General features: G+C 38.6%; 1 protein-coding gene across 12 annotated transcripts in view; it reads left to right on the forward strand.

Moving 5' to 3' along the window:
* RBMS3 (RNA binding motif single stranded interacting protein 3) overlaps positions 1 to 15,461 on the forward strand; it is a 707,668-nt gene that overhangs the window by 211,895 nt on the left and 480,312 nt on the right. For 10 of the 12 annotated variants that reach the window (XM_064704688.1, XM_064704693.1, XM_064704689.1 and 7 more), the window contains one exon: positions 3,770 to 3,943. In XM_064704688.1, coding sequence (XP_064560758.1) covers positions 3,770 to 3,943 — 174 coding nt within the window. The remainder of the gene's footprint in view (positions 1 to 3,769; positions 3,944 to 15,461) is intronic. The other 2 variants (XM_064704702.1, XM_064704698.1) reach the window with 1 other exon arrangement.

A 15,461-nucleotide genomic window follows, 5' to 3' on the forward strand; every position in this document is an offset into this window, starting at 1 on the left:
TGTAGGCCACAGTTCTTTCAGGACATCTCCACCTCCTCCAGCTTGGCTTTCTTCACAGATCCTGTCCCACCCTTGCTCCAGGTGGGCTCTCCAGGGGCTAAGGGGAGCCTCCTCACCCTCCTCCCGCTCTCCCCAGTGCTCACAGGCAGTTTCTCACTTTTTCCCCTCACTCCCAGGCAGCGTTTTGCTCTTTCCAAGATCCATTTTCCCAGAGGCAGCGCCGCCTTGGCTGCAGGGCACAGCTGGGCCCTGAAGCATGTGGGTGGCTGGGAGCCAGCTGGGAATGGCAGAATATGGCTGTGTATGGCAGGGTACGGCCCCAGCCTCACCTGGCAGGGGCTGCCCTGCACTGCCAGCACCTGGGCACCTGCCTCCCGGGCACCATTGTCCCCTTCCAGCTCTCCCAGTTGGTCCAGTGTCTTTCCCAGAGCTGCCTCTTCACTCTGCTGAGAAGGCTGCGGAGGTATGCAGCATTTTGTTTTAAGCTGAGAAAATCAAACCATCAACTTTTGGAGTCCCTGGTCTCATATCCCTGCTCCCTGACCACCTGAGGAGACCTGGCCGTTCTGGGACTTTGTGGCTGGTGGTGCAGAGATCCCTATTTTCTTGCAGACAAGCTGTATTTCTTCAAGATTTCAAAGCCAATTATCCTGTGTCTCCACTGACTTTGTTTTGCTATGTGTTTTGGGTTTTTTCTGGAGGAGATCCAGCAGCAAGAGAGCAGCTTTTATGGCTTCTGACTTGGTGGTCCCTGACAGGGGCTATTCACAGCAGAAGGGTCTCCTCTAAGGGACCTGTCACCCATGGCTCCCGGACACCCTGAGGGGTCTGTGGGGTCTCATTTGGTGCCTCTGCATCCTGAGAGATCTTCATGGGAAGGACACCCTCTGCATCCTTGGTGCTCTCTGTTCCTAATGCACCCCCTGTGGAGAAATAGAAACAGGGCAGAGGGACTCAGCTCTGTGCCTGGATTTAGCACTGGGGCTGAACTGTGCCTCCTGCACGGGCACAGAACAGGGAGGACATTTTGTGTAGCACACAAAAGAAAGCCAGGCAGCAGGCAGAAGGTTGTCCAGCAGCCCAGGGAGTCTGTGTGAAAAACAGGCTCATTTTTGGACCTGTTCTCTCAGAAGTGAACAGGGAGAGTGCACATCTGTGTAGTGCCAGGGGCAGATCTCTCCTTACTGTAGTGGAGTTCACTGCTGTTGTGAAAATAATCAGTTAACAAATATCACAACTGACAATGCACCTTTACATCCCATCAGCCACAGATATCTTCCACTGGTCCATACAATGAAAACCCCTCAGAAAAATAGGAAGGAGCAAAGTTATTATTGGGATAAAATAGCTCAGTGTTCACAGAATATTCAATGAGGGATCAACTTCTCAAGAGGAGTTAATAAGCAGTCACACTTAAATATCTGATGTTTATGAAGGGGAGAAATGTACACAGTACATGTAAATGTATATTAGTCAAATGTTCATTATGGCTAAAAACCTACTTGATCTGGCTGAAACAAAACCCAGCCTTCATCTCTTATGTAGAAGCAAGTGTACCAGGGCCCAGAAAGAAAGACTTGTCTTTGAGGAGTGATCTGAAAGATAAGTAATATGTCAAATGAAAGAAAATGCAGTTTCTGCTCTTTTTTGGGGAAAAAGGGTAAAAGGGGGAAGAAATAAAAAGAAAAACCCCACATTAAAACTCCTCAGTTGTTTTTTTTTGGTTTTGTTTTTTTTTTTTTTTCCTAGCTGTAGCTATAGCCTCTTTCCTTTGATTTGTCATGATTTAAATTCATACAAAAAGATTTATTTCAAATAAGCCCCTTTAACTGTAGGGGCAGATATTTTTTTCTCCTAAAGCCTTTTGTAAGAACAAAGTAACCACTTGTCACACACGGTGACTAATGAGAGTTTAGTGTGGGTTTTAGTGTTCATTCATACGCTTTGTGTTCAGCTAGTCGTAAGTTAAATCTTTAGAAATCACACCGCAGGAATCCTTCTTTTAGGAGTGGGGGCGGGAGGCGAATCTGTCGAGATATTGAGAGCTGGTGAGCGGAAACTGCTCTTTTCAGGCTTCCTAATCGGCGGCACAGGAAATAAACACATGCAGGAAGTCGTTTGGCCTTTTCTTGAACTTAAAGTTTATACAGCAATTGATAACTGAGGCAAACTTTGTGTACTTAAACTTTTGAAAATTAAATTAAATGAGGAGGGCATGTTCAGCCCATGCCAGCATGGCCTGTAGTTTCTGCAAGCAGCTGGTCTAAATACAGTATTAAAAATTGGAAAGACTACAGAATATATATTTTTGCAGCTAGAATGTGTCCTTGAAACCTTTTTGTATGTCTTCTCTCTGTCCTCTTTTGCTTCAATTTCTCTAATTCTCTCCCAATGAAACTGAGCTGAAGCATTGAAATCAAATTGAAAGTCATGTTTATGAAGCTGTCTTCCCTGCTTCTATACCAGACTCTGCGCTTTCATCCTCTCCCTGACCTTCTCATTTATCTTGTAAGCACTTCAGGGTAAGAATGGTCTTGGATCATGTGAAACACCTTGTTTGATGGTGGTCCATATTGATATTTGGTTAATGCTACACATATGATGTATAAAAGTTGTCTTTGAAAGGAGGGTAAAAATAAATGAAGTGTCATTCTTGAGTATAGCTTTTGAAATTGATAGCGTCAATTTGCTAACAGGGACGTTTATAAGCATTTCTAAGAAATATTATTTGTGTTCATATTTCTCGAGCTTTCACTGTATAAACAAGGTCACCGTAAATTTAATGCTCTAAAAGAATAGGTTTAGTTTTATAATAACCACAATTAGCTGGGGTAAATTTGCATGGGAAATTTAGAACACCTTTGCCAATAAAAAGAAAGCAAGCAAAACCCAAATAAAGAGCAGAATATGGAGAAAAAAGGACATTTGCATGTCTTTGAAGACCAACCTAAATACCTGCTAAAAATGCATCCATTCCTATGCATCTTCTACTCTTTTGAAAATTGATTCTTTTTTGCTGCCCTAATAAACCACCCGTAACAGTGCAGATGTTTATTAAGACTATTTTTTCATAAAACAAGGACTAGAAGCAGAAAGCTGCAATTAAAATAAAATGAGAGAAAGACAGAAAGAATGAAAGTGACTTACATATCTGTAGTCCAGGTTACTTTCAGATTAAATAACTGAATTAAAAAAAAGTCAAGATTTTTGATTTTTTTTTCCCTAAGTGATTAGAACGTCATGAAATTTTATAGTGTGCTTAGAAGATTGCACATTTGATATGTAGTTTTGTGAAGGCTCAACTTTGGCTAGCCCCTAGATGGATTTCAAGTCTTCAAGAAATAGATCTAAACATTGGCCCCAAACTGCCATTTACTGTAAAATGGCCATAACTGATCAGTTGTTCAATAAATGTCAATATAATAAAAATATATGGAAGTTTCTACAATTAATCTTGGGATTGTACCTTCTACACATTTTCAGAACATCCCCTTACTTCTATCACTTATTGATTGTCCTTTTGATTTATATCCCAGCCTGAAGTCTAACAGTCATCAGTCTTCCTTTTGGGCATTACAGTGACATAGCTCTTTCACTGATATCTTTGATGGAATCCATTTTTTGCTTTTCCCAGCTCCTTACAGGAAACATTCAACTTAGTTCCAGACCATGTGGCATTATATGTATGCACAATGATGATTTATAGCTGCATTATTTGTATTCTACCCTAAAAGCTATTTTTACGTTGCATTTCTTTCTTTTTTGATAGTCCAGCTCCACAGTGAGAACGTACCAAAACAGTAAATCGAGAGTGACCATGAGCCCTGGCTTTAGCTCCCAGTGGAATAGCAGCCAACCTGCTTGGAATACATACACCTTTCCAAGAGCAAGCTTGCACTACCAGTCTCATGCTAGCTACACCTACTGTGCTGGACATCCTGCTGTAAGTAATGAAAACCTTTTCTGCAGTTACCTGAATGAGCTCTGTGATTCCCTGGGAGGTGGAGGCACTCAGGGGCTGATGATTCAGCACCCTTCTTCAGCAGTCTATATGTCCCATGCCAGACAGAACAGCTCACATATACAAACCCAAACTCTAAAAAAAAATATTAAAATGAGTCTTAGACATAAGCAAATGTGAAAGTTTTATGCCTCAGTAAAAATATATACTTTCTTGTGCATTTAGCATTCTTTCTCCTTGCATGAAATCATTGTTGTTTGCCTGGGTTTTGGTGTCAGAAACATAGTCTGAAAAAAAGTATTACAGATGGCCTCATTTCTGTTTCTGGTGAGCCTGTAAGATGAATCAATTATTCTTTCTATTTCAGACATTTTAAATTGTGTGGATTAGTCAGAGAAGAAGAGCATCTCTTCTCATCATTAGATTTGTTTTGACTCACTACTTTATCATTAATGTGATCAGTGGTGAACATGCAATCTTGTTGCTAAGCAAAGACTCCTGGTCTTCTATAATTGTGTGAACTGGTGGCCAAAAAGAATGTGGAAGGGTGGCTCAGTGTTTTTGTGTGTTTTAATTTGACAGTCATGAAAGGGTCACAACTATAGGCTAATGGTGAATTTTGTCATATTGGTATTGTTGACTGCTTATAGCAGAGCCCTTTCGTTCATGTATTTTCTGGTTTTGAAAGACCCAAGAGAGTTAATGGGGGAAAATCTCATTAGTGTAAGCAATCTTCCTTTCTTCCCCACTCCACACTTTGTTGTTTTAATGTTTGGATTTGAACTTACTTTGGACATTTGGTTATAGAACTTCTTAAAAGACATAGCATCTTAACCTCCTGCTGTGTGTACGTAATGAAGTTTTGCCATCCTATAGTGAATTCCAGTGGGGAAATGGGAAAGTGCAGCTTTTGGTACAGAATGGAAATTGTGCTGTGCAGCTTTATTGCAAGATCTTTGTCATTTGATTTAGATTTGCTATCTTACCTGCCAGCAGACTTCTGGCCAGAAGTTTAGGTTAGAAATTGTCTCAAACATTAACATGGTAATTGAAATAAAGTAGAGGAATAAATTTGTAAAATCTTACCTTTTTTTCTGGGATGATGAGTTCTCAGAATAAATTAAACATCTCTATGGACTCCTCTGTTTGCTCACTTCCATTATGGTGTCATTGAAAATGATAAAAACTGTTGTGAAGAAATAAAAAGTATTTGACATCACAAGGGCACAGATATTTTCCTTGTTTAGAATGATGGCTCAAAAAGAATCCCATGACAGCTTAATTTATCTTAAACTGTGGTTATTCAAATCATTAACTGCTCCTTAACTTTGATCAGCTAGAATAAACACTATCCCCTCTGTGACTCAAGCTTTGACTCTGCTTAGCAAAAGAGCATACGAGAAGAATGCTGTGCTTCCTGGAAGAGAGCTTAAAATTTGAATTGAAATTTCAGTCTTTTCAAGCTAATTCCACAGTTCCTTTTTTTTTGTTCAGACTAAAGTTGAGGGTAGCTCCACTAGAATTGTAGTACAATATTTATAGGTTATACACGTACAATCTGTACGATATTTGTTTTCATTGAGCATCTTAATATGTAGTCACTGGAAATGATACACCAGTCTGGAAGTTGATTTATCTGATTTCTGGAAAGCAGAGATTTTAGAATGTGCAGAATTGCATAAACCTTTGTGCAGATTGGTTGATGAGCCCTGCCCTCAGTGTCCCTGGGTTCAAACATTTGCAAAACCTGGCACATTTCTTGGTTCTGGCTCATCTGAGGAGCTGTTGCAGGGCTACTCAGCAGAGATTGGACAGATTTCTTAAGCTGGTGGTGAGAAGCTGTAGCAGGTTAGCTGCCATTGCAGTGCCTACCACTGTGATCACACGCTTTTTCCATACCTTCCCTACTTCTGTACTCTCTAAGGAAGTCCATAAGCAGGGCCAGGGCAAGGCACTCCAGGAAATTCAGCTGCAGCATCAAATGAATTTCAAGTTTCCAAGAGAAAAAAAAAGCCTTAATATTTGGTTGGATATCTGTTTCATTGTATATTATAAAGTTAGACTTAGTCTTGTTCCCGTTCCTCATGGGGATTTTTTTAATTTGGGCTCAAACCAACCTTTTTATGGTAAATGACAATAATAAAAGCTGGATATGGATGAGCTCCTTTATTTGTGAATCTTCCAGTATTACGTGCTCAACTGGATATCTGCTTTACTTCAGAGGATTTTATTTGCCCTCATCTGACACAGGTTCAGCAGAACAAGTTGTAGGTTGTAGAGCTGTATGAAACTGTTTCTGCAAAACCTCCCACATGGAATATGTCTAAAGATCATTGCAGTTCCTTGACACTTTGGAGGCTAACAAACTTACAAGCACTGTGCAAGTTCAAGGCAGACAAATGTCAGGGAGTTGGATCTACCCTTGCAGTACTTAAAGATATTAGTCCCTGAAGACAGTGCCAAGAGAAAAGCTTTGGATTTCTCTACTGTTTGGAGAAAAGCTGAAGGAGACAAAAAAAGATTAGTTTTAATTGGGCCAAATGTAACTGAATAAGAAAAAAAATCAATTCTCTAATTTTTTTTTTTTTTTAATCTAAATGAAAGAAAAACTATCTTACACAGTGCAGTGTTAAGAGACCCTTATGACTCTGGCTGGTCCTGTGCATGTCAGAGCCAAAGGTGGGGTTTTTATTTTGTTTTAACAGAGAGCACCCTTGGCATCTCTCTTCCATAGTGCTGCAACCATTGATTAAAAACAGTCTTTCCACCCTAGGAGAGAAAGGAACAGGAAGTTTGTTTAAACAGGGTTATTTTTCAGCTCTTGAATTATCTAAGGGAAAAACAGACTGCATATCAACCCAGTCAATAGTGCAATGCATTTTTTGAACAAACAAGAAGGTGCTAATTTCTAGCTATACTGGGAAGCAGGATACCCCGCAGGATCTGTGTATACTAATATAAATGATAATGTGGTAGATGGTCCTTACATAGTAAATTATTTTTGATATTAGGAGCTTGAAATTCTTCTGGCATTCACACTCAGAGGCTTACAGCCAGAAAAATACAGCATGTATTGCTCAGACTAGGAGAAGACACCTAGTTATGTTTTCCTCTTGAACTTTCTTCACACAGGAAGATAAAAAATAGACAAAGTAATTCTGATTATCCCTGCTGAGCAAGATAGGAACCTTTGAATGATAGTGTCCTTTGAACACTTTCACATCTACACAAGCTTCCTACCCATGCTTTTTCAAAAGTCTTAAAGACTCACTTCATTTCCTTTTCTCCACATTTTGCTGGAAGGATGATAGAATTTCACAGATCTTCAGAAATCTTGTTCACTGAATTAACTCTAACAAATGAACTACTTAGACTGTACTGTTGTTTTAAAGGAATTAATCTGTAAAGTGAGAAAACAAACACAGATCTCATCAGCTTTGGAGTATTCCAGCTGAAATTGTAAGGGAGTCTGTTATGCCTTTCTTGGATATTCATGTAGCAGTCTCAGATACCTGCCATGCTCACCTTTGTAAAAGTCAGTCCTTACTTATGAAGGAATTTGGCCATGTGATCCTCTCTGATGAAGCAGACAGATCTGCTACAGAGTGTTTTACCCTGCAGGGTTTGAAACCTTTGTTGTATGCCCATGGGGTGGTGAATTTAGCTGTGTGTATTAATTTCCCCATGTGCATACATCTCTGTAGCATGCACAGTGTCTTTGAAATCCTTATCTAGATACCCAACCCAGCGTGTGTAAGACTTTCAGCTAGAATCCATTCTGCACTCTAACAGGATTTGGTCATGCTCCACTGGATCGGTGACAGCCTTCAAAGCATGATTGGTTAAATCTGTAGAGTTATTATTTGGAGCTCTACACATAATGTTTACAAGCTGTTACATCTGAGATGTCATATATGGATCAGACAATCAGTTTGCTTAGCAGTCCCCATTCCAACAGTCTGTCCCCAGACTTCTTTCTACGGCTTCTTTAAATGCGTGATTGCTTCTGAAATTATGCTGTTAGTTGGAATGTGAAAAGCAGAATTTAAAAAAATATGTGATGCAGAGTGCTATGAGACACTACTGGCATTCTTCCACTCAATTCTGCAAGCCCTAGTAGGATCTCAAATCTTTAATCTTAGAAACCTTAAGACCCAGTAGAAGGAGCTGTAGCTCCTTTTACACATTTCCGCTGACAGTCCTTGGTTAGAAAAGCAGAAAGGGAGCAAGGCTGTCACTGTGGACAAGTCTAATGGAAGGGCTTACTCACTGTCAGCATGACTATGCAGAGTCCATTGGAAAAATTTCCAGTTCCAGGTAGGTAAGCCTCATTGCTGATGACAGAACTGCCGGACTGCAGCATTGCACAGCTGTAATGCTTTATGTAAACTGACTGTTCTGATCATTACCACACAAATTGGATTAACATCTGTAGTGAGCTCTCAGTGATTGACTGCTTCAGCAACGTATTTTGTATACATTTACAAAATTAGAAAACCTGCCATTTTTATGGGATTAGATAATACAATGTTTAGGAACCACCTGGGGTTGTGAGATACAATTATCAATTTGTATGTATACATGTATATAATGGCTAAGTTATTAGTTTTAAATGTATATATATATATTTAAAAACCCCACAGACCAGGCTTTTGGCTAAAATCTTTGCAGAATGATGTAGAAAGGTTCTCAGTGCAGGGCTGGAGTTGGTTATCAATCTCTAGTTTTCCAATATGATCCTATTCTCTGAAATGTAAACTTAATTAGGGAACACATTTTTGTAAGTGAAATATTCCACTCAAAGTTGGTTCTTTAACAGCGAAATAAGACTGACAGAAGCAATTTACTGGTGCATACCGAATTCACACATCATACCAAATATGATATGACCATACATTATAATGCAAAGATAATATTTTAAGAAGCACCTTTCTTTAAATTCAGGAAGCATGCAATACATAGCACGAGTGTCCTATTCCAAACAGACCTTTATTTCTCTAGAAATAAAAGTAGAAAAGATCAGCGATGAAGTTTGGTTTGTGGTTTTTTTTAATACTAAGATCTTTCCAGTGAGTAATTCTGTTGCACCTCTCCTTAGAGAGAAAGTGCAAAGAGTGAAATGCTTATGCAGTATAATCCTGTCATCACTAATTTCCGAGATATGTGTTTAAACAAAAGCTGTCACTTTCTGATCTGACTTGAGCCTTCTGCCTGATTCATTTTGTAATGTCACGAACAGTGGATTGTGGATTCGTGGAGTAGAGCTGGTCTGATTAGAGAGGAAGAAACTCCTTTTTACACATGCACATCCTTATAATCAGCAGTGATGGGAAAGGAAATAAATAGTACAGTAGGCATGAATTGGAAGTGTCTCTCTAAGAACCTCTCAATTACACTTGCAGTTCTGAAGTCTTGGCTTTCTCTGTCCTTGGTGTTAACCCTTTCTTACCTTCAAAGGCCTTGCATGTGAGATTGCTCCCTACCATTCTCTAGCCAGTATTTCTTTGGTGCTATTGGCCCTTGTCATTACAATGGCCATAGATGAAAAAAAGTGGAAATGGATTCCAGAAATTATACACTGTTGAAGGACCATTGAGCAAAATATCTGCCAGATGTCACTTTGGTCACAGTCTTACAGTAAATAAAGTGTAAAGGATGTGTTTTGATCTTCTAAAGTTGATGACAGCCCCAGCTTTCCCCCATTAATAAATCTGGGGAAAGATCAAGCACTGGCTGGAAAGAAGTAGGAAAGAGTGCTCCAACCAGAATTAAAAGAGAAGTGTATCACCAGAAACTATTTTATGTAGTTGTTGACATGTTCCTCATGAAATCCTGCACGAACAAGTGAGAGTATAAAATGAAGGGGCAAGGGGGAAGATGAAATGAAGATTAAAGTGGGAATCAAAAGGATGACATCTCCATTGCTAGGTACAGTTGTGCTATAAGAGAGAAGCTGTGCCAGTTAGGAGAAAAGTAATGAAGGATTGTGGAGAAAGGAATATTTTTAATTGACAAGATATTGTAGCTATCAGGTGCAATGAGTATCTTAGCAATCAGCTGCAAATCCATATGCTAACTGCTGACATAAATTATTTATTCTGTTTATCTATTACCTCCATCTACAGGAACAGAGCCTCAAAAACATGAACTTATTAGGCTGCTAACGTAAAACACATTTTCACTGTGGCTTGGCTTCTTTGGAGAAGAGAGGGTGGAAATTTCAAACCCCCAAACAAATATGTCTCTTAATTAACTTTTCTCACCATCTGTGCTTACTTATAGCTGAGGCAAGCGGTACCAGTGACTTGTGAGATTGCTTTCAATGCTGCCTCTTTAGGCCAGCTTTTCAAAGCAGCAATCACATGCAGTTAATTCTGATCAGATCAGCTTATCAGCTCAGTTCATTGTGGTGCTTTCATAATAATTCGTGTGTGACAGCCCATTAAAACTTGGCCAGGCCTTAAAAAAAAAAAAAAATCACAAAATCCACCAATGGGTTTTACATTCCGCCTTTGAGTTACCCAGCATATTCGTTTTGTGTATTAAGCTTTGAAATGGAACTTTAGTGAAGGGTTGTAGGGAAAAGTCACCAGCAATATAGAACTCTAGCCAAAGTAGTTAAACTGTATTTTACCTCAAAGAGTAGTTTTATTCAAAAACGTGTACATGATGCTGTAATAATTGTGTTAAATGCTGCCTGTGCCTCTGCTTGGCTCCTGCAAAGGGACAGTGCTGTGGATGGTGCCCACCAGATCTCTGAGTGTGTGAAAGGCCACTGCCCACGGGTGGCTCAGGTTTGCCAAGTGAGTTTTTCTGTTCTGGAGTATTTTTGGTGGATGGCAATTACAATTTGAAGTTGAATGCCCTGCTCCAAAAAGGCAGTGCCTCTCAGAGGGAAGGGAGAGCACTGATAACACAAAACCGTTCAACTGACTTGCAACAAATATTTTTCAGAAAGTCTGGGGAAATTGAGAATTTCCACGTAAGTGAGTTCAAAAATGTTTTGTTACAGAATTCTCTTTTTTTTATTTGTAAGTGGTGTTTTAATGTTATTTTTTCTGGCATCCTCTACTCATTTACACATCACACATATTGTGTTTTGTCATTGTTTCTCCTAATCTTAACAGATTAAGAATTTTGTAGATTGATGTTTGTTGATGCCTTTTATTGATTTGTTTCCTGTATGTTATTTAACAGAAAAATGTCAAATTTTATACAAAAACTACCGGACAATTTTTTTTTTTCCAACAATTAATGCTAACAGGATTAGGAGAAAAAGGAAAAAATCCCCTGTAAATAACTAGTGCCTTATTTTCAAGAAGAAATATATCTTCATGGGAAATATAATCGAGATCTTTGAAATTGCTGAAAGTATTTACACAGATATATCCACAGCACTTATTTATTGGTAAAATTACAACTACTGGAAAATTTCTCATCACCTCCAAATACTAATAAAGTCAACCACTTTGGAGATGGGAAGTTTTGTTTTTTAACAGACTCTATGGGAAGCAAGAATTTTCTTGCTGATTCTACATTTTTTATTCTTGCATACACAAGAGGAAGAAGACAGAAAGATGGTATTTTTAATAGACTTTAAAAACCCAAACCAGATGATGCTCTTTTTTTCTTTTCTTCTTTTCTTCTTTTTAAGAAAATTCCCTAAATTTAGACTGTAAAATAGGCTTGTAGGAGGCAGTAAATACAGATCTTAGTAAATGTCTATAATTTACAGCTACAGATATATAGCTACCTATACATATCTCTATATGCATTTCTGTCTGTGTTCATGAATGTGTGTCTATATATATGTATATACACGCTTCCAGTGTTTGTTTTGGTTTTCTGCTTTAATTTAGCAAATAGGAGATGCATGGTTCTAATTTAGCTTCTCCATCTCATTTTCAGTAAGCTAGACAGGTTGTCTTTAGGATTTGTTAGTTAAGGTGATGAGTTCCTTCAGGCTCCAGAGAAAATCCTGGTATTAGGGCTTGACAGTAGATGCTACAAACTGCCAACCTGTCACATGTTTTGGAGACACCTGACACTTTTTGAAAGATTGATTATCGCAAAAGGCCAGCAACTGTGTTGCTTTCATTTTAAATAATTAACACGCTCAGGCAACTTCCTTGTATTGCAGCCTCCAAGGGTGAAGAGTTTTGGACTAGTCTGAGCAAATACTGCTTCAAATCATTTTGCTGATGGACTCTTCTCTCTTAATTTTAATTGGGGTTATTGATTTAATATAAACCCACCCAATTCAGTGAAGGCATAAGGGTTGAAATTTTCCTTTTGCCCTTAGACCTTGCCTTGAGGATTTATTTACACCAGGGATGCTATTCAGCAGTACTGTTGACAGGGAGTTCTGTTTACAAAGGGAGATGGAAGAAATGCATGTCGGTGGGAAATATTGATTTGTCAAAATTGAAATGTTCTTTTGATGACATTTCAGTTTTTTTACCCTTGATAAATTTCAAATGTTGCTTTACTGTAAGCCCAAATGCTGACCAAAGATCATTTGTCCCTTGCTGATTTCTGACATGTGTTCCAGCAGTGATTTAAACCCTCTGTTAGAGAACATGATCTAAAAAAGATCAAAATCCTAGGGTTCTTTGCATGCCTAATTTTTAAAGCAATCTAAATTTTCATCTCTGTCACCTTTTTCATCTTTGTCACCTTTGTTGAAATGTTTGGTCTTGCTTTTATTAGCTGGGTTTCCTCTAAAAGAAACACCTGAGAGACATTGTGATCCTTATTTCAGTCTTGGGCAAGTTTTTCATTAATTTATCTACTTTTGTCCAGCTTTAAGGTTTCTGTGGGAGAACTTAACTTTGAGGAGACTGGAGGTGTTGTGTAGGAGGTATTTCTGCATCACTCTTGAAGGAGGGAATTGGAGTTTTTGAGAGGAAAAACAGAGATCCACAAAATAACAGGCTTCATTTCTGCAATCCAGGAAACAATTCATCACAGTGCTGTGTTGACTTTTTCCTTAATAAGGACTCTATTTGGATACTCAGATTTGGATCAAAAATACTGTAAAAGAAAGTCCCTATCACAAGGCATGTAACTAGATGGGACAGAAAATAGGAAGGGAAGCAATGGCGTTGAAAGAGATCCTACCCTAAGCTGTTTGAGGAAAAGAATGGGTTTGGTTTTCATTCATTCCAAGTTGGTACCTTATCTGGCAAACCTGGCTCTTTTCTGTATTTTTTCCAAGTATATAATTAGGCAGTGTTTGCTTTTGTTCTAAAACCTGCAACTATAAGGTGATGGAGGTGTCTTAGTGAAACCCAAATGTTCTAGCTGAAAGGAAGTATGGTTAGTTATGTCCTCTGCTTTCCACCAGTGTCTCTCTTCTAAGCTGTATCAGGTTCTCATTAAGGATGTCAAATACAGGCGTTTGTGCTTTTGGGAAAAGAGACTTGCTTTCTGCAAGGGCATCTCCCCTCAAGGCATCACTCCTTTGTTTCCTTTTTTCTGCTTTTTTTTTATTTGGGGGCTGTCAATATTTTAATGTAGTTTTCCTTTAGCTGTAAGATGGACTGCCTGGATTTTTGCTGAAGAGATTGACAACCTTTAGGTTTCACAAGGAGAAGAATATTTTTCCATTTATGTACAAATACCTTTCTTTCTTGGGTATACAGTCAGCTTCAATGCAAGAGGAAAAAGATTGTAAGAGTCTGGAAATATCACAAAGGTCTTTGCAGAGATTCTCTTCAGTATTTTCACCTTTCATGCTTTTTTCTCATCTTTTTGAGCATTAGCCTTCTGGCATGGTCAGGTGCTAGGAATTTCCTGGCACCAAAGGCAAATACTTTGTTGAGGCTCTGTCCTTCTGCCCTGGTGACCTGTCCCTGGATGCCTGCCAGCATGGCTTGCTCTGCTGAAACCAGAGCTGCTGCAGATCTCTCTGCCAGCTGCTTGCAAGTCAAGGAGAGCAAAACTCAGCCTTTATGTTCAGCATGGTCACCAATTCTTTACAGTTGGACTCTTTCTTAAAGGTCTTTCCCAACCTAAATGATACCACAACCTGTGACACAGTGCCAAGGTTGTCAGGAAGTTCCAGCATCTTCACTTCTGCTCTGTGCTAGGTTCTCCTCCTGCATCTCTGTGTGGTCTTGGAAAAGCCATGTGGTTTTGTTTGCTCCCCCATCCTACTTTATTTCTTTGTTTGTATCCTGTACATGAGAACATTTGCCCACAAACACTTAGATGTGTCAGTGAGCTTTTTTCTTTCTTTTTTTTTTTTCTTTTTGTATTGTCAATGATTTATTTCAAAAGTAGGATCTTTTAAACTTCTAGAAAGCACCTCAATTTTTTGCTTTGTTATTAGGGCAGTCTCTCTTTGAAGGCTTCATTTTCTTTAGAAGCTGCACTTGTAGAAATCCTCATATTGTATACAGCTGGGTGAAAGGTTGGATTGAGTTGTTTTCCTGCCAAACTGTAAAGTGATTTTCTTTTTAAATCTTTCTTTCCATTTGGCTGCTACTTAATGTCTTTTGTCTGCTTAAGGAGGACAGGTGCAATTATTCACCTCTGAGTCCTGGGAAAGAAATAGTAATTCAGCATGGTCTCTTAGAAAGGAATGTAATTCACTGCCCCACATACGGTACATTATGCAAGACAAACAGAACTGTGAAAGCTGTAGCATTGTAAAGGAGAGCATAGGATGAACAATGCCTGATACCAAGTCAAGCTGTTTATCTTAATATTTTGTTTGGGAGTTGGAAAGTAAAAGAATTAATTATATATTGAAGCTTGATAGAATTGCCTTTTCAGTCTTTTAAAAATCTCTTGGCACTGCTACGTGAAGAAAAGGATATGATAGCATTTTCCAACTAGTTCATTGGGATGTAGATTTTAAAGCAGTGATTGTGGATCCATTGTTATTTAGATAATTTAATATTTTTTCTTTCATTGTGATGAAAATGGGGACAAAGATTTCATAAGTGAGCTCAGAATCTGTTTCTGAAGAGTGAAAGTTCTCACCCTCTCCTAAAAGAGCAAACCTGTCCACCTCTGAGTTAAGATATTCAGGCTACATAGAGGTTTCAGCCCACAGTGAATATATTCAATATATAATTAATAACTTAATAACTAGAAGAGATCTGCTTACAGAACAAAATTCTGCATTGGGTAAACAGTTTCTAGCTGTGGTCACATAGAACTGCACAGCAGTCTTGTCCCATTATACTTGTGCATGACAATTACACAAAAGGAACAGATTTATTTTAAAGCTATTTAATTCAAATTAAAAAAATAATCCCACTCGTGGGGCAAATAAGTCAGGTTACTGCTCGTACATAGAAAGTCTTTTAATTTCAGTCCCTATTTTTACTTGCTGATAAGTTTATGACACTTGTACCTTCCCAGAAAAATCTATGAGGTCTGGTGTGATGCTAGAGGGATGTTGTTGTGTAATTTTGAACAGAGTCCTTTTTGCTCCTCATATTCAGATAATTCAGATGCACTTATTTATCAGATCTTTTTCTCCCTTTAA

The sequence above is a fragment of the Zonotrichia leucophrys genome, chromosome 2, assembly GCF_028769735.1.
Source record: "Zonotrichia leucophrys gambelii isolate GWCS_2022_RI chromosome 2, RI_Zleu_2.0, whole genome shotgun sequence".
In the NCBI taxonomy this organism is placed as follows: domain Eukaryota; kingdom Metazoa; phylum Chordata; class Aves; order Passeriformes; family Passerellidae; genus Zonotrichia; species Zonotrichia leucophrys.